Below are 20,104 nucleotides of genomic sequence, written 5' to 3'. Positions count from 1 at the left end.
CAATCTGTCAATTCTTCAGAATTTTTTTCCAAGTGTTTACTGATTGGACGAAATATTCTCAAACTATTCTTGGCTCGTGAAAACTTGACTGAAGAATATTCAGCGAATTCCAACAATTGATAGCCAACTTTAGAAAAAGTTCTTCAAAATATAATAGAGATACCAGTTTTATCAGTAAAAATGTGTTAATATTCATTTAATATCGCGAACTGATTGAATTTCAGAAATGTCATTCTCGTTGAAGGATAACTTAGTATTCGTATTAGTCTAAATGAAATCGTGGATGCGCACTGCTGAGGAGTCCCACAATAGGACGAAACGGCCGTCCGGTGTTTCCACGTTTTCCTTGATGGTCTAGCTTCAACTATGAAAATACTGAAATCTTCACAAAAAACCCTTCTGATAAATGAAATTCACTTATTGCAGCGATAAAAGAATATTCAGGGTTCCAACATTCAAGAAGTTTATTATTAGAACGTAGCACATTTGTCTACCGTACATTGATTTCCAAGAAGTTGTTTCGTATAAACTCCTATCAAGTTAAATGATCACCATACAGACTATTCATTCTAATAGATTATTTTCAATTCAATTTTGTAAACAAAAACTGAATACAACTTCATAAAATTGAACTTTAAACTTATCAGTTAATTGTAGGATAACGAATGCCAAAATACATCGTTCCAGTTACAAAGTTCTTGCATAACTTTGAGTTTTGGTTCATTATACAACATTCAATCAATACTCAATGACTAGACAAATATCACATTGGCCACTGCTCATTGACTAACTAATTACAAATATTATGTTTTACCGTTATAAAGTAGCAGAGAGTAGACAGTTACTCATAGTTGAAAGCATGAGTCAATTGAAGCTAGACCACCATGGAAAACCTGGAAACACTGGACGGCCGTTTCGTCCTATTATGGGGTTCCTCAGCAGTGCGCATCCACGATCCCGCACTCGCGAGACTCGAACCCAGGACCTACCAGTCTCGAGCCGGAGCACTTAACCTCTAGACCACTGAGCCGGCCGGCATCCAACTGTGTTAATGTCTAACTCCAATCAATCCTCGAAGTTGAGCAACCATTCATCAATTGTTGATATCTCATAACAGACGTGGTTTGAACTCCACTGGTCACTGCTTCACTAAATCACCACAAAACCCCTTCTGATAGTTACGCATAAGTTGATTAATACAAAACGAAAGGGATTTTTGTATATGTGCCAATATTTCGACATTATGCACAATCTCTTCATTGAGATCAGCCTGATTATGCTTATATGTATATGAAAAGTGATAAATTTTACTCAAGACTATAAATTGAATAAAGTTTAACTTTTTCGACAGAATATCACACTACTTAAATCCACTAGTAGCATAAGTAGTATTATCTTTTCGTTAACATATATTGATTACATCTGTTTATTTGTATGTATATTGTATGTCCTAGTTCTTTCCATCTAGTCCTCATTCGCTTATGTACTACATTTCAATAAAATTAGTGTCACAATGTCATAAACTAGGTGTCGGCCAGTCGCGGTTAATCAGCTGTTGTATCGAAAAGAAATTGGTTTTAATCTAGTTTACGTCATTTCAGTAAAACTAAACTGTATGTCTAGACCGATAAATCTCATATTTAGAAAACAGAAACCAGGTCAAGGTCAACAGATGTGTACATGTTTGTTTACTTGTTCGTTCGCTTGTTTCTTGTTTGTTTGTTTGTTTGTAGTTCGTCTGCTTTACAGACATCTATTTATATTCTTATAGAAGAAAAGGATAGTTTGTGTACAAAATTGAAACATATTTAGTGTTTTTTGGTTTCTCTCTCAGTTTGTTACAATTTTGAGATAGACTACATACATACGGACAGATGAACATACGTGCACAAATCTGGAGTTAATGTAGGAGAACAATGTAAACAACAGGAGGGAGGGATAAGAAGTGAATTGAATGATTTTTATAGTTTAAAACATGATTAATCAATTGTTTTTGTGTCAAGAATTAGAACAAATAAGTTTGGACTGTTTAGTGAATTTTCATGGTTGAAATCATGAGTCAATTGAAGCTAGACCACCATGGAAAACCTGGAAGCACTGGACGACCGTTTCGTCTTATTGTGGGACTCCTCAGCAATGTGCATCCACGATCCCGCCTCACGAGCGAGATTCGAATTCATGACCTACCAGCTTCGCGCCGGAACACTTAGTGAATTAACAAAAACCTTCCAAGAATTAATATTAGAATATCAGAATTAAGAAAGTATATTTATAATGTTCATTAAAGTTGAACACGTAGTTACTAATGGAAAATAGGAGGGGCGTTTCGTCCCATCTGGTACTCGTCAACTAGATGAACCTGTGTCTGAATGTTGATGTCTACACTCATTCTGGAACACAGCACCTATCACTTTAGATGTTCAGTGTGCTATGCGCATAGCTGTTGATTCTAAATATTTATTAACTTTCTCAACGGGTGTAAATTTTATTGGTAAGGGCTTGTGTTTTCACGTTGTTGATGTTAAGGTTTGTAATTGCTCAATCTCTATTGTATGTGTGCAGCCTGAGAAGATTGTCTCGATATTTAGTTGGTCAGTTAGTTATAAACAATATAGAACCTAACGTAAGTATGCATCGGTTCAAGTTACCATGTTACATTAGGACAGTGAGATGAAATTATCAAGACAAATACCAGAGTAGTAGAAATATCAACAGAATCGGTGGTCGAGAAAAAACACTCAGCATAAATAATATGAAGCAATAAAAATGAATGAAGGGATGAACATAAAGTATGCAATAGTTTTAAAACTCCATAATTAAGGGAAGATGAAGAGTAAGTTCTTTTGCTCTATTATAATCGATTGTGAAATATAAGATCCAACATCTTCAACCATTAGTTAAAATAATTGCTAGGTGTCTTAACCAAATAGTCTGCACCTGACTATACGTCTCAGTCTTACAGTTATTAGTTTCAGAAATGTATGACACGTTTTGGTTTAATAATCATTCTTTTTCTTTAAGCCTACTCTTATACCGGCCAATATCGCTTATCAGGGTAAGCAACGATTGAACTTAAATAACACACGTTTCAACCATTTAAGCCGATGAAGGTTAACTACCTCATCAAGTGATTGAGATGTAGATTATATGGATGTGCATATATATATATATATATTCTTGAGAGGAAATTTTTACGAAGTGGGGATAATCATAATAAGAACACCAGCTTAGTTTAGTACTGCAAGTTTTGCTAAAGTAAAGAATCCTCGTCCCGGATTGTGCGATATCACAATATCTCTTTGAAAAATAAATTCGAGTTGGAATTTTTCAGAAGGCATATTTTATATTTGTAACAATCAGTATCTGCCGTTCACTCATCTTCAATTGCGAAAGTTGTCCACCGGTATGACTGATTGGAGTTATTTCTGCAAGGTTTTTTTCACGGTAAGGGGTTGCTGATTCCATGTTCAAACCCCCCTCCTTTGTCAGGGCTTGAGACTGACAGTAACCTTAAAGGATCCAAAAGGAATCGCTGGTTAAATTGATGTAACAGTTTCTATCTATCCACCATATATTCCGACTGTGTCTGCTACTTTGATATGATGATCAGGCTTGCCTATCGTGATGACTCAACGGAGCTATATCGGCTGGAAAACATGTTTATTTAGGTCCTACCATGGCAGTGATGTCGGTTGGATAATGTTAAGATTAAAAGCAGCAACCTAATGTCTGAGACTAAAGTTTTACTACTGACTAAAGGAGGGTGTGATAACAGTGAGGTGTTTCCCTCAGACAACCAGCATTTTCAGCAATGTCAAACCAAAACATATCACCAGGTCATGAAATCACTGGCAATTAGACTAAGCACTGTAGCTAGGTGTGATTTTTGTAACCGGTGATTGGAGAATTTGAATGATATGACTCAGAATCGTTTGATATGACGGAAGTTCATTGAATCTTAGTCTTCTTCCAGATTGTGAGGTTTTGAATTTGTGATAATTTTTTTGTTTCACCAATCTATATATTCTTTTTAGATCGTATCTTCTGTATCTGGTCCTTTCTATTACTATCTCTACTACTCTGGACTTTGCATGTACGAGGTTCCACGATGCGACCAACTAACTGACTTATCCATTATTTATGAAATGTTCAAATTCCAACACATTCATTCGACTGTCATTTTGTTTCGTATTCCAAAAGATTGATAAGGAAGGGAATCATATCACGTATTTTCATTTGATTTCCTTTAGTATTTGCCATCGCAATAACTTTTAATGCACTTACTTACTTACGCCTGTTACCCCTCGTGGAGGAGCATAGGCCGCATACCAGCATTCTCTATCCAACCCTGTCCTGGGCAATCCTTTCCAGTTCGTTCCAGTTATTATTCATCCTTTTCATATCTGCTTCTATTTCCCGGCGTAATGTGTTCTTTGGCCTTCCTCTTCTCCGCTTCCCTTCCGGATTCCAAGTTAGGGCTTGCCTCGTGATGCAATTTGGTGATTTCTTCAATGTATGTCCGATCCACTTCCAACGTCTTTTCTTAATTTCCTCTTCAGCTGGAAGCTGGTTTGTCCTCTTCCATAAAACGCTGTTGCTGATAATATCCGGCCAGTGAATGTTGAGTATTTTGCGTAGACAACTGTTTATAAATACCTGTACCTTCTTGACGATGGATGTAGTAGTTCTCCATGTTTCAGTTCCGTACAGTATATATATATATATATATATATATATATATATGAGTTTGGATTATCCCATTGTTGATATTTAGAACGGCATTTTGATCAGTCTTTGTTGATATATGTGAATCTAATGCAGGTTGCTTCGATGTAAGGATTCTGTCAAGTAAATTGAGACTAACAATGGAATCCAGTAGATGGGCATCTCATCCTATTTCCAACTTGTCAGTTGAATGTACTTGCGTCCTAGTATTGATATTTTTTATTAAGACTAAAGATGATATAAATATTATACTCGTTGAATAATTTAACGGTCATCTAGACGTATTAACTCTGTGACAATACTTTGAGCGTTTATATTGAAAGGCGTTAAGTACCAGTGTGGTGTGGGTTACTTATATCCACACAGGTAATATATAACAATGGTCAGGAATGAAATGTAATTTAGTAGAAGATAGATAAGGAAAGAACGGGAACGAAACGCAATTGGTATGAAAATGCATGAGCAATGAAATTTGAGACAACGGACTGATATTTGAAAAAGGAACAGTCAAGTTTGAGATGATGGATTGTTATTTTGCAAATTAACTGTTTACTGTATGGTTATCAGATTTTAGTGAGATATTCTGTAATTTATGCTTAAATACATTCGATTGTCCCTACTAGTGTTTTTGCTCATCACACTAGCCCCAATGTAATAAATATCAAAACTTGGAATCCAGGTACATCAAGCTGATGAGTTTGAAACTCGAATAGTTACGTTTCCTGGATTCTATTACTAGCCATATTACATCTGTTCCATAAACATAAAAGTGTGAAGAATAGAAAATCTATTCACCATACAATTATGATAACACTGGTTATTTTGAAATTCACTTAGTATTGTTTGTTTGAATCTTCCCAATAATGTTTAGGTTCGAGTCCCAGAGTGAACATCAACTCTGAGATGCAGGTACATCCAGCTGACGAGTTCCAAACAGGACGAAACGCGCTTTGTCCTGGATTCCATTGCTAGCCACTATCCATCTTTGCTTACTGACTATTTTCGTTTATCTGTCTCTCGCCCTCTTCCCTACATTTTTTTTCAGTTCAAATGCATGTGTTTTCCCATCTCTCTATTATTATTTTTTTTACTTTTATTATAGACATTTGAATAAGACACATCAATTATCATTACAAGCCCTTGCTCAAGTTGAAGTATGCGCATCAAGGTTAGAATTGTACTTGAGAACTGTAAGTGTCTTTTCTTTCATCCGTATATAAAAATTATTATTCTATATGATGAAATTTTTCAGTGTGTGTGTGTGTGTTCAATTATTTTCAACGAAGTAATAAACAAATAAACTGGTTGAATTCATGGGTTGATTTAAGCCAGACCACCATGGAAAACCTGGAAGCACTTATCGATCGTTTCGTCATAGTATGTGTTCGAGTCCCATGTGCAGGATAGTGGATGTGCATTGCTGAGGAGTTCCATACTAGGACGAAACGACCGTCCAGTGCTTACAGGTTTTCCAAGGTGGTCTAACTCAAATTAACTCATGAATTCAATCATTGAATTACTACAACCTCCACAAACCCCCATTCTGAAAATAAACTGATACTACTTAAAATTTACATAAGTAATGCGTTGATGAGTAGCTGTAAACTGATGATAAGAACTGAAGTATAACGAGCGATGAGACCAATAAGAATGCTGTTAGCCTGCAAAATTTTAACTAGATATAAAGTTTCTGATTATTATGACAGTTGAAATCAATTATTGTTAATTACTTGAGGGATTTCATGTCGGTTATTGTCGACCGATCAACAGACTGACCTAAGGCGTCAACACAGAAGATATCCATTCGTCAACCAAATAACCTGTTTACTGCATAGTAATTTGCTCAGTTCAACTTTATGGATGTGAAATATGACTAGTCAGACTAGGTGATATTCATAGGTTACTAGTATTCAATCATCGATGTCTTGGAAGTATTACTCGTATATTTTGGGACCACTGAGAAAGCAAGGTGAAGATGGCAAATCGACTATTGAGGTAGTGAATCTTCACAAATTGAGGTGGTTGCGACACGTGTCACGTTTTTCCAACCACTGTCCACCTCGAATGTTGTGTAGTGTAGGAGTAGACTGAAGGAAAGATAGGGGCGGCCAAACCAAATCATGGTACTAGATCATGAAAGCACTGATAATTAGACTAAGCAGTGTAGCCAGGTGTATACTACGCAATTGAGATCGGCGTGATTACTGTAACCAATGATTGGAGACTTTGAATGATATGACGGAAGTTCATTGAATCTTCGTCTTCTTCCATATTGTGAGGTTTTGAATCTGTGATAATTTTTTGTTTCACCAATCTATATTTTCTTTTGAAATCGTATCTGATCTCTTATATTACCACTGATACTGTCACTACCTCTGGTACTCTGGGATTTGGCTCAAAAATCTAATCTTTCTATGCTAATGGAGTGTGGGAACTTGAACTGATATACATATATACCAGGTTCAACCTAGCGGCTAAATGACTGACTGACAGAAGGGTTAACTGACGTTTTCTCCATATAGACATTTGACCATTCTAATCTACCACAAAGGATCTACTTAACCAAATAGTATTGAATTTTATGTGCTCTTAAGAGCTTGTATTTTACCGTTGTTGATATGTATGTCTACAATAGATGAGTCTCGTTCGGCATATGTACATCCTCAGCGGATGATCATTTAATCAGAGTTTTTGTTCATATTAGATTGTGACTGACAGCGTAGAATTGGTATAACTATCGACACTACTGATTAAATTCCACTTATCACTCATCTGAACTCCGGAAATTATCTCTTGAAATTAGTCACTAATAAGTGCATAATTACTGTTAATGTATGGAGTAATGGATTATGCTCCTTCAATAACATCTTCAAACCCTAATCTTTCACATAATGCTTATACTCTTACTACTTCTACCATTATGGGATTTGAATCGACAACTGCATCTTTGTGCTAATGTGGTATGGCAACTCGAACTGATGTACGTACGTACGAAGTTCTACGTTGTGACTGACTGTCTGAAATTTTCATCCATACATTGATTACTATTATTATTAATATTAATATTAATATGATTTAGGTTCGTAAAGAATCACAACGTTTAAATGCAATGGTACGACATTTAATCAGTCGAGCGCGTTGTGGTGGTACAACTTTTGAATGGTCAACTAATTCATCATCATCATCATTATGTAATTCAGTTCCTGCATCGTTTTCAAATTGTCCATTAAATTGTTTTCCTAGATGTAATAACAATAATAGTAATAATAATCAAACAATTAATCAAGCTGGTTCTTTTAATTGGAATACAAATGGATATTTAGATTCCACCGTTAATTCTCTGACAAATGGAACATTGGAATTACCTGAGAAGACAGAATTAGAATCAAGTTAGTTATCTCTTCGGACTTATTTTTCATTCTATTGTATAGTGGATAGTAATAGATTGAACTGAAGGGGATTTTTCAATATAGTGATGTGGAAATTGTTAAGTTTCATTGATTTCAGTGAAAGTCAACAATCTCCACAACCTTTTGTTGTCCATTATCATGTGATCACTGATCATTAGCTTTTAGAGGTGATTCTTGGAGTTATAGTCAGAATTTATGGCTAGTGAAAACTTATCATGTCGGGTGTGAGGCAGTTACCCACCGAAGACAATGGAAGATGGTCGTACAGTATCGTGAATTGTTTGAAGTTAGACATTAACACCATTGGATATCGACTGCAGTTGTCAAGAGGTTAAGCGTCCGCCCATGTTACCGAAGGCTTTGGGTTCCATTCCTGCATGCAGGTCTGCAACTCCACACTACTGAGAAAACCGACACTGGAACGAAACGGCCATCCAGTGCTTCCAGGTTCTCAATGGTTATGTAACTTATAACGGTTATTGAATTAAGTGAAGGGGATTTTGTAGAGATTAGTTTAATTCTTAGGTTGTATTTATTGCGTCCTAAAGCCCGGTTAATTATCTCGTGACTTATTTGCTAATTGGAATACGACTTATCCAATTTTAATACTGTGCCAAACCAATGATGTTCAACCGGTATAGAACAAATCTCTATGTACGGTGTCCAATCATAACATTGGGGACAAAGAAATTACCAGACGAAAAGTGGCAACATCCTAACAGAAAGTAGCACAATCCAGCAAAATCCAATTTCAGACCTCATTGGGGAACTGCTGGGTCGTGGGTGAAACCTCAATAGCTAACATGGGCGGTCGACAGAGATCAGACTAATCCATCACACTATCGTAACCGGATTACTCAATGACCCACAATTGAGGCACCAAAATTGTATAGGGATACAGTTTGTGCATGATTATAAATATGAATTAGATGAGTCTCAGCTCGCGTAATTTGTTTATGTAGGTTATGAACGTACCGGGCTTGTCTGGTATGAGATCGAGTAGACAGTTTGCCGTATAACAAAAAAGGTCTACCCTATGAAACAAAATCCGTCCAAGCTAAAAAAAAGTGCAGCAAGTACATGTGAAAAGAGTAGTGACCATCATCTCTCTCTCTTAAGAGCGCTTTTGGCTGTCCATTTCATGATGTACATGGACGTAAGTTTGCGTACTTCTGACATACATGCACCGTATAAGTGCCAGAAAGAAAAAAGACAGTTTGCTCTATGAAAAATATGGAGGTACGACCATCAATCCCTCTAAGAGTGTTTATCTTCATGTGTATGTTACGATGTGCACAAGCGTAAGCTTATGTATCTCTGGTACTCATGCACCGTATAAGATGCTTAATCAGAAGACGGAAAATAATTATTGGTGATAAATATGAACTTTCAAAACATATGATAACTATTTACGGGTCAAACAAAACCTTAGAAATAAGCTAATATAAAAATATAATAGTAAAAATGTCTAATAGTTATGGCACAACAATGTCAATAATCCTTCATATAATTGTCTCAAAAGTTATACTTTCACACTACTCAACCCATTATCTCAGGTTCAAGTTGTCACACTATATCACCTCTGACATGTAACAACAGTATTATTTATCAGTATAGGATTGTGGAGATCGTTATGTTTTCATTGAGATTATGAACCGATCAATGCTATACCACCAGTATTATTTGTACAAGAAATGATTAGGCATAGACAGTATAATTCGAAGAGAATGAATTAATTTTTTAAATAAAACAATATAGGATATCCTTAGAACTCATGATCTAAGAGAAGGTATAGAGTGAATAGATCAGTGCTATTGTGACCGATTCTGAGCCATGTTATTCATATCATCAGCTTCAAGCAATTGTTCCTTGAACTCTGTTTCATGCTTTCAGGTCACCAAGACTAACTGTAGTCTAGATTGATCACATTTCATATACTTCAAGAAGAAATATCCTCCTACGGTGTATAGGCAGCCGAGAAGTGATAACACTTCCCATACGTTTCTAACATTTTTCATTGATTGCATTATTTCTATCAAATATGTAAGCTTTGTTGTTTGCTTTTTTTAAACATAATAGTAGTAATAAGTTACACTTAAATAATTGGTATCATGTATGTTTGTTTTCAGATGCCGTATACGAATCCCAAGTACAAAATATTAATTCAATCTATCGTTCTGATAATACAATGCAATGTAGTCCAGTTTATAGTAATACAACAACTACTTCTGAATCATGGTGTACAGATCAATTAATTATACCTGATTGCAATGCCATGTCTATGCTACGTGATTTACCATTACATCATAGACGTAGCGCAGTACATGCATTAACATCACGTTGGTCAACATCGAATCATCATTCAACATTAGATACATCATATAATTCAAATACATTGATAAATCAAATTCCCAGTAATAATAATGGTAGTAATAATACCACTACTAATAATAGTAGTAGTAATTTGTCACCTACTTTACCTGTATTTCCAACCAATCCAAATGATTGTTCATCATCTAACAGTAATATAGTGGATAAATTAACTATTCCCTCACCATCTACACCACCGACTTCATGTCATCCAGCTTTAATAGCTAGTGCAGCGGCAGCATTATTGTCAAGTGTTTCAAGTTTACAAAATCAAATCATCACTAGCATGTCAACTCATCATCCCGTTCTAACTGGTCAGTTTCAAACTGCAACTGATCCTCAACATCCTCACCAATCGACGTCGGCGAACGCAGCTGCCGCGGCTATGGCGGTTGCAGCAGCGGCGGCAGCAGCTTCCGGTTTATCTAACCCTGCGTCAATATCATGGCTTCCAAGATCAACTAATGCTACGAACAATAATAGTAGCAGTAGTAGTATTGGTGTCGGTGGCGGCAATACTACAAATTTTGATCCTAAAGAATTTGATACAACTGCTGCCGCGGCAGCAGCAGCCGCCGCCGCTGCTGCTGCAGCGGCTGTAGCTGCTTCTAATCCTGCCTCAGCAAATGGTGTGTTTTTCGATTCGAGTACTACAACTCCCATTGTCCCTGCTCCTCAACCTCCACTTCCCACTGCTCCTACAGCTGTCGCCGTCACTACCACCGCTTCGCACACAAGCTTAACGTCATCATTGTTTGATAAAACTGTTAAACAACGTTGGTTCGATGCAACTAGACAAGATGAATTGATGGTAACAACAACACCAACGCCACCACCGCTGCCAGCAATAACGTTAACATCGACAGCAGTAACAACGGTGACTTCGTTGCCTATGGCCGCGATAACCACTACTATGTCAGTAATAGGGAAGTCATCTAATAATAATAATAGCAGTAATAGTATTGGTGCTAGAACAAGAGCTAGAGATCATCAAATGAAATCATCTGTCAATCAGGAATTATCTATTATAGAATTGGAAAAACAAGGTAGAACTATTGAAAATTCCGAAAAATCCACAAGTATGTATCTACTTATGTATAACTTTGATCATATTGTTTTTGTTAGTTTATTTCCTCCGTACATTTATTTTACTGATATCATCATTATCATTGTGATATCGTTTGATAGTAGTCTTAAAATAATAGGGTTTGTGCGGTTGAATTCATGATTCGATCTAAGCTAGACCACCACTGAAAACCCGGAAGCACCGGATGATCGTTTCCTCCTAGTATCGAACTCCTCAGCAGTGCACATCCACGATCCCCCGCGCGGGGCTCTGATCCAGGACCTTTGGTCTCGCGCGAACGCTTAACCTCTAGACCACTAGGACGGCATCGGGATCGTGGGTGCTCGCTACTGAAGAGTCACATACTGGGACGAGACAGCCGTCCAGTGCTTCCAGGTAGCCGTCTAGCTTAGATTGACTCGTGAATTCGACTGTGAAAATACTACAATCTTCACAAATTCCCACACTGATAATCGGATTTGCCTTGATATGATGGGTAATATATTTATAGCTTAAAATAAGGAATTCCGGAAGTTTGTTATAGTCTCTGAGCTGCTGGATGGTTTAATCTTGTCTTTCTTATACAACCTTATCAGCAGGTATTTCAAGAAATGAACAATTCGAATTTTTTCACTACAATTGAATAACTAGTTTTTTTTTCGTTTGACATTGAAATCATGAACTGCTCTAAATTAGACAACCATTGAAAAGCTGAATGCACTATAAAACTTCTCGAGAGTTATGTTACCTGTCACATTTTCCATGTTATATCCAGACTTTCCAGTTGTTATTCTATTCATTTGGTTAGTGAGTGCTACTTATTACTAGAGATTTAGTTCCAAGCACTAACTTTTGATCAATTCACGTTTTTTTATCTTCGATGATGGGCTGCGCTACATTGACATGTTCATAGTACATAGTTGATGATAACTCGAGACGCTTAAAATCAAACTTTTAGTGATAACTGCATTCTAACAAGCACCACCCACGTACTGACTAAGTGAACGAAAACAATTCCAAAGTGCTAGATACAACACATAACATTAACACGGATAAATTGTTGGATAACATCAACCCAACTCTGAATCGAATCTCTCAAATGGTACTTATTTGAAATAGGGATTAATTAATAAAAAAGTTTTCATTGAATTTTGGGATGATTATGTCATATAAAGAGAAGTGGTACCAGTAGAAATGAACAGATAATGTGATTTTATAGGTTTATGATATAATATGCTTTGATTTGAGTTATTCTTGTCGATGAGGATTTTGGACAAAAGGTCTCACTCTTAGACATTGTAGTGAGTATAATTTTTATCAATCAATATTTAAATTGCTAATAATTGTGGCCTCAAGAAGGTATATGGTTAGATTTTAAATGATGGTTTATTGGTAACTTATTTTACCGACGTATATATTGATGTTGATAACTTAATCCTCCCCCCTTTCTATGTACTAAGCAATCAATAATGTATAAGCATGGGGACTTTCAGGATATGACGGAAAAGTGTTGAAAATTTCGACGTGAAACTTCAATTATTATTTCAGAAGATTCGATGAGTACTTTGATCTTACGTCCAAGTCAAGAACTGTCACGACTTTCCCTACTGTGGTAACCAGGGTATACTGCTTTGTAAGAACCTTTGAAGATTAAATGCAGTTTTGCGGACAAACAACACATTTAATATAAAGACGAAAGGGGTACGTAAGATGAACACGCTTGCATTGCCTAGCCATACAGTCTCGATAATGACCCCACATCGTCCTTTTATGACTCACCATTTTCCATCCATCCCTCTATATTCAGAAGAAAATTTTATAAGGTATAGTACATTCAGCTAAAAGGATGATTTACCTAGGGTTCATTGTTGTTATTCCAATATGATTACACGTTTATGAGTAAACACACATTATTGTCGTAAAAGTAGCAGTTGTCTCAAGGTGTCCCTATATGTGTTCACCTCAGTTCTCGTTTATTCTTCTTGGTTGATTTCATTTCATATCGACAATAGTAGTAATATAATTGAGATCACAAACCATTTTAAGTTAGACAACTATTGAAATCCTCAAAGGATTGGACGACCGTTCCGTCCCAATATGGAACCACTTAGCAGTGCACAGTTACAAACCTGGGACCTGCAGTCTCTGACTCGGACACTTCAACCTCTTGACTACTGAACCAGAATCTAACTGCCATTAGGGAATCCCATGCTAGGATAAAACGGTTATCCAGTGCCTTATTATTCTCAGCAGTTTTCTAATTTAGATCAGTTCGTAATCTCAACAACATCCATCAGTGTTTAAGCTTCCTTTACGTTAAAGAGAGACACACACGTACACAGAGTAAGTGTAAGAGCAAGCTAGAGTAAAAAAGGGAATAAACTGTCTTTTACTTGAAGAAAAGAAAATTTTGATTCCCTCTCAGTGTTATTTATTCTCTCTACCCTATCCTATCGCTATAGAAATTCTGATCATCGTTATAATCATCACCAAGATTATTATTTGTAACGTTAACCCTTTAGTAGACTTATATTTAACTTGAGGGTATCTTGTGTTCTGGGGGACTGTGAGAAGCAGCGCATAGAAGAATCCAGGAGAGAAAAGAGTAGGGAAAGTGGACTGACGACTCAGTAAGTATATAAACTGCGCTTACCTTTAATAATACAACTAATCGACAGTAATAAGAACTAACACAAGCGTGAGATCAAGACAATCTGATAGTCGAAACTAGAAGTTGATAGCCTGAGGTTTTGAATGCGTTACATAGTATCATCAACAGTTTTCATTCTCTTCTACATGGTTTAAAATATCGAAATAAACCTTAATTATTTCCAGTAAAATCCCCCCCTAAATTTATCTGTGTATGTGTATTTGCGTGTGCTTAATTTTTTTGTTTGTACACCAGGCCTATTTTTCCATCTCTCTTTTATTTATTTGTTTGTTTGTTTGCATTATTTTTCTTGTTGTTAGAAGTAGTGGGGAGGGAGGAAAGGATAGATTGTTTATGTTTTCTTTTGTTTTTACCATGTTTCAAAATAATAAAGACACTGTTTATTACGTCATTTGTATAGGAGATTATGTACATAACGAACAGATGTATGTGTACCTTAACTACTCCTAACTCTTCGTTGGAAGAGAGGGGAATGCCAACTGAGAACAGTAGAACACATTTGACTTTTCAATCATAACACAAGTTGTTTCTTACTTTAATAGAAGAAATGACGGAAAACAATAACATTTCATTCATTAGACAGTGATGGTGTATTTTTTCGGAGGGCAGGGGGACAGTGGACAAAGTAGGTTGATATACATAGAAGAAGGGGGATGAGATTGAAATACTGTGTTAAATATTGATTATCTGATCGACTACATTGATCCATTTGATTAAAATGATTGAACCGATAATTCCCCTAGTGAATAAACATCCAAGTATCTGACAGTGTCACAGCACAGATTCAGAAAGCTTGCTAAGCTTTTGCTGCACTGTGTCACTTCAGGTGTAGGCAATTTGTCTGTCGATTGACCGAAAGATGATCAGTAGTATATTTGTCCTGTTCCACTTTATGGCTATTAAATGTGACCTTCAAAAATAGAGAATGTTTTCAGGTTATTGATATATAACCAATGAGTGCCTTTGAAGTCATACGCCTGTATGTTTGGAACATCAAGTGAGCAATTTCGAGGTTACACACATGGTGCTAGATAACGATGGTAAATGAGGTGATAGGGCTGCTAATTTTCATCGACTGATGTGGTCACGACATGTATCACGTATGCCCAACCATCGCCCGACTTCGATGGGTAATGTTTGCTGGTGAAAGATTAGGTTAGAAGAAAGCTATTGGCACGCAAACTAACACATAACATCATTCCATAAAGTTGTTAACTACTGAACTGATTCATGTACGTTTTTTTAAGCCACCTGGTTCGAATCTGCTCGGTTATCATGGCTAAATGGTTAAAACTTTGAATGACATGAATCAGAATTGGTCTCAATGGCGCATCTACATTCATTCTTTGTCATCAAATAACTGTACTTTTTATTCTAGAAATTCATCCTTTCTTCTCGAATCATATTAATTACGCTTAATATTTTCTAGTTCCACTGATAGTGTTACTAATTCGACTATGATAGTATTTGTCTTAATAATTCCATATCTCTATCTCTCCGTTAATGTGAACTGGTTCAGATATACACATGACAGGTTCTACATTGTTTGCATTGGATAGTAAAAAACAGTGACAAATTTGAAAAAACCCATCAATTGAATTTAATCGTTTGTCATTATTTGTCGATTTCTCCAAACGCTCTGATATTTGAATAGAGTATTTATTATCAGAGAGAGAGAAAGAGAACGAGAGAGAGAGAGAGTTGTTCATTATGATTGTTAACTGTTAACTGAGTATTTTGTTCGTGTGTTAAAACCAACATTCAGCTTAGAGAACAGTAGAACATCAGTAAAATCCTCTCCTATTGAGCAGCTATAGACCTTCTACACCATCTCTGCTACTTTTAAAAAAAATTCAACAGGTTCTATTTCTATCAAACTGTTTGTTCCAATATTGATGAATATTCACGTAAATTTCATGGGTCACATAATTGTTACTGGAGCTTATAATTCCATGGTGTTGATTCTTAGATTGAGCATAATGAATTGCAAACTTTGCTTTGCTTTGTGGTGTGTGCTACTTATGTCGACGGATATAAGTAGTATGTGACACCATTCGAAAATGGAATGCCTGGCAATAGAAGGTTGAGAAGATCAAATAGAAAAGAACGGGAACAGAGAGTGATTGGTATGGAAATGAAGGAGCAACAAAGTTTATAGCATTTTATCGATTACTTATCCATATGGTCTCAATATATATATTGCTTGAACAGTTAACGATGAAAGCTTGAGTCAGTGATTTGCTCTAAATATTACTCATCAGGAATTCAGACACACTTAGGATTTCAAAAGAATAGTTGAGGGATTTAAGCCTGAATAATAATTTGGTAATGAATTCTATGACTAACACAGTTGAATTCTATAATCAAGGCATTGATTTCTTCGTCATTGATGAAACACCTTGTTGATGGGTGAATACTGTGCCGATCTACTAAAAAAATACCTATGAGACTATAATTTACGGGCGACCTTTAAACGATGTTGAAGTGACCTTCAGACGATTCACCTACTTACTAGGGTCAAAAGAAGGTTGCGAATTAGTATAAGTAATTAGGATTAGAATTTAAAGTTCGAAGTTGGAATTAGGAATTAAGAGTAACAGTTTTCATTATGAACTGAAATCAACTTTAATGTCATAATGCCACAAATGGATTTCGCGCCAGCATCCAAGACTTGTTATCTTAAATATCGTTGGTTCGTCCATTCATTATAGACTCGACGAAAAACCTAGTTCTTCTGTTTACCTTCTCACCAATCACTTTTTTCAAAAACAAATGCTCCAACCTCTCAACAGGAGAATAAACAAATCGGCGAGACTACAATTTATGGACGACCTTTGAACGAATCTTAAGTGACCTTGAGAAATGTTAGCCAATCAGTAAACAGTCAGCATAGAATAAAAGTATATTATACAAAATCAAATAATTAAAGTGGATACACTTCTTTTATATGGTCCAAAAACTTGTCAATGTTAGAAAAAGGTCCAAATGTTCCAAAATCGTAATGCATAAGGTAGAGGAACTCATCCATATGGCTCCATAATAGTTGATCTCGTGAGCCATGATAAGGTCACAAAAACCCTTTCAGCCTCGACCACATAGCTTCAATATTGTTTGTGAGTACTCCGGTTGTGTAAGTTTATCATATTTATTATGGATATGTCCCTACAATACTCATACTACTGCACAGCAGAAGCTTTAGTAACATTCGCGATTATTGCAGCCAATGTTACTGGTGCTTTTATTAAACAGTTGGCGATAATTATTATAATATACCTTAGTCTCAATCTGGATCGAGCGATAAGGGTTCTTATTCTAGCAAACGTCTTCCTTTAACATATATTACATCGAAGGACAACATCACGGTGGTCTGCACAAGGTTTACAAGTCATTTAATATTCGTAATTACAAATACAGCAACTTCTTAGTAGTTTCATTTGTTGTAGTCGCTTAATTGTCGTGTCTTCTCTAAAATTCTCTGTGAACCGACCGTACATAAGCACCAGGTGCTGAAATTGGCGCCATGACCTTGAAATCCCTCAAACCCTTCCAATTGACTCGTCCATAAATTATAGTCTCGCCAACAAATCAAATTGAGAAGTATTCGCTGTTTATTATTGTTATTGTTATTTACATTTATGATGTGAAATACAGTTTATTTACACAAATTAATATTGGACAAGTTGTATTTGTTTACAGTATGACTGTTGTTGTTATTATTATTATTATCATCATCATCATCATGATTCTATTTTGTTATTGTTGATAACGATGACGATGTTTACGTCATCGTCAGTTTTGTTTTGTTTTGTTTCTTTAGCTCCAACCATTAATGTTGTTATTGTTACCGTCATCGTTCTTCACTGTTATGATCTTTGTTGTTATTATTTTCCATAATCATTATTGTTCCTAGAAATGACACATAAGTAGCTAGAAAACAAAACTCTCGCTCTGTTTTTTATTTATCTTCTCTGTTTGTAAATCAAATAATTTCCCCCATTAACTTCATTTTTCCCTGTACTACTTTGATTTCGGTAATTATAGATTTGGCTTTGAAGCATTTTTCTCGAGTTTTGTGGAATGACTGAGTGTGTAATGTTGAGATAATGCATAGGGTACTTGGCAATGGTGACAAATCGGTTGATGATGAAGGTTGTGAATAGTTATTGTGTCTCTAGCCACCACCTACCACGGTGACTAATTCTTGATAGTTCAGAAATAGGTTCGAAGAAAGCTAGTGGTATCCAAACCAAAATGTGGGGCCAATTTATTAGCTCCTTAACCATTGCTGTTTGAGTAATGTTTGTAGATGAAGATAACCTGGTTGGGCTATGCCTGCTTGATGACCATAGTCAAGTTGTTGAAGACTTTGAGTTACATGACTCAGATATATTCAACCTTTATCTTCTTTCCTTTGGGAGGCGTCCCAAAAATGCCCTTCATCAAATTCCTCAGTGGCCCAGAAACTTCAGAAAACGTTTTATTCAATCAGCGTCTAATTAGATCTCAGAAATGTCTAGGAAATGCAGGATCACATGCCACAGTTTTGATTATATATTTGCCTATGCTGTTGTGCTGTATGCTACTTATGATGACAGACATAAGTAGTATGTAGCACCTATCGAAAGTGAAAAACCTGACAACAGAAGGTTGGGATGATCGAATAGAAGAGAACGGAAACGGAGAGCAATTGTTATGGCAGTGAAGGAACGATGAAATTTGAGACAATTGGTGAAGGATTTGCCAATAAAGTACTGAACGTACGGTTTTCACATTTAATCAAAGAAATCTTTAAAACATTGATCGTCCCCATCTGTGTTCTCGTTCACAACACCGTAACTATATTTAGTGTGGTTTCAGGAATTTACAGAAGTCCAAAGGAAGTGTGAAACTCTATGGACACCCTCGTTATTCTATACATAAATGAACATTGAAGTAAAGTTTTTACTTGCAATTCACGCCTTCTCTTTAGTGTTCTGGTTGACATGTAAAAGAAGTTGGGGATATCAAAACCGTCTAGGAAGGGAGTTTAAGCAAGACATTATTATTATAATTACCATTATTATTAATGGCTTTATTCAATATTATATTTTTGGTACAATATAGAATTCTCAGCACAAAGTATTTCAACAACTATCCTTTTCTTATTACTTGATCGATCCTGACGATAAATATTGAAATCTTGTAGCGATAATGAGCAGTCACCTTGTGAATCATTTGACAAGGATTCTTGAGTTGTGATTACTCTACAGTTACGGTACATGTTTAGACTTAGTAGGAATTGGTTCCAGTCCACCTTGCCAATAGGTAATCGCCAGTTTGATGTTAGCAGCTCAGGAATGAACATCTGAATAATGTTCATTCTTTTCAATGAATATTACCAGCCACAACGATGTCTTTTATTGTATTGTTTTGTAAGTTGTATAGCGAAAGGTCGTAAACTTTTCATAAACGTTCTTGAATAGGTTATGCGATTAACAGACATAATGATATGTTAAAACAAACAAAAAAGCAGATAACCTGTTGAAGTATTTAGATGATAGGAACAAGGAGTCCAGATATTCAAGTATAGGCCGCGTTTTGTCGATTTTGAATTTCATTATCTCTTCACACATATCTTTCCAGTCTGTCTTTTCATACCATATTCTTTTCCTTTTTATCATTGTGAACCTATTGTACAATACTAGCTGTGATATAATTAGATTGAAAGAAACGAGAGCAGAATATCAAAACACCATGTTAATCTATGGAGTTATTGACCATGCATCTAATTCGTGTTTACAAACGCAAACTTCCTGAAAAAGAGGCTATGTGATAACCTCTTAATTTATGGTTATTGAATTCAGTTGAGGAGACGTGATATGG

At 36.0% G+C, this 20,104-nt stretch overlaps 1 protein-coding gene across 1 annotated transcript in view; it reads left to right on the top strand.

Moving 5' to 3' along the window:
- Nucleotides 1-20,104, top strand: part of Smp_212350 (hypothetical protein) — a gene marked incomplete at both ends in the record, with an annotated part of 84,431 nt that overhangs the window by 42,628 nt on the left and 21,699 nt on the right. Inside the window, 3 exons of the mRNA XM_018798622.1 lie at nt 5,828-5,915; nt 7,805-8,114; nt 10,265-11,584. Coding sequence (XP_018653545.1) covers nt 5,828-5,915; nt 7,805-8,114; nt 10,265-11,584 — 1,718 coding nt within the window. The remainder of the gene's footprint in view (nt 1-5,827; nt 5,916-7,804; nt 8,115-10,264; nt 11,585-20,104) is intronic.

Source organism: Schistosoma mansoni, chromosome 7 (assembly GCF_000237925.1).
Source record: "Schistosoma mansoni strain Puerto Rico chromosome 7, complete genome".
Lineage (NCBI taxonomy): Eukaryota > Metazoa > Platyhelminthes > Trematoda > Strigeidida > Schistosomatidae > Schistosoma > Schistosoma mansoni.
This window is presented reverse-complemented; position numbering and strand designations above follow the sequence as displayed.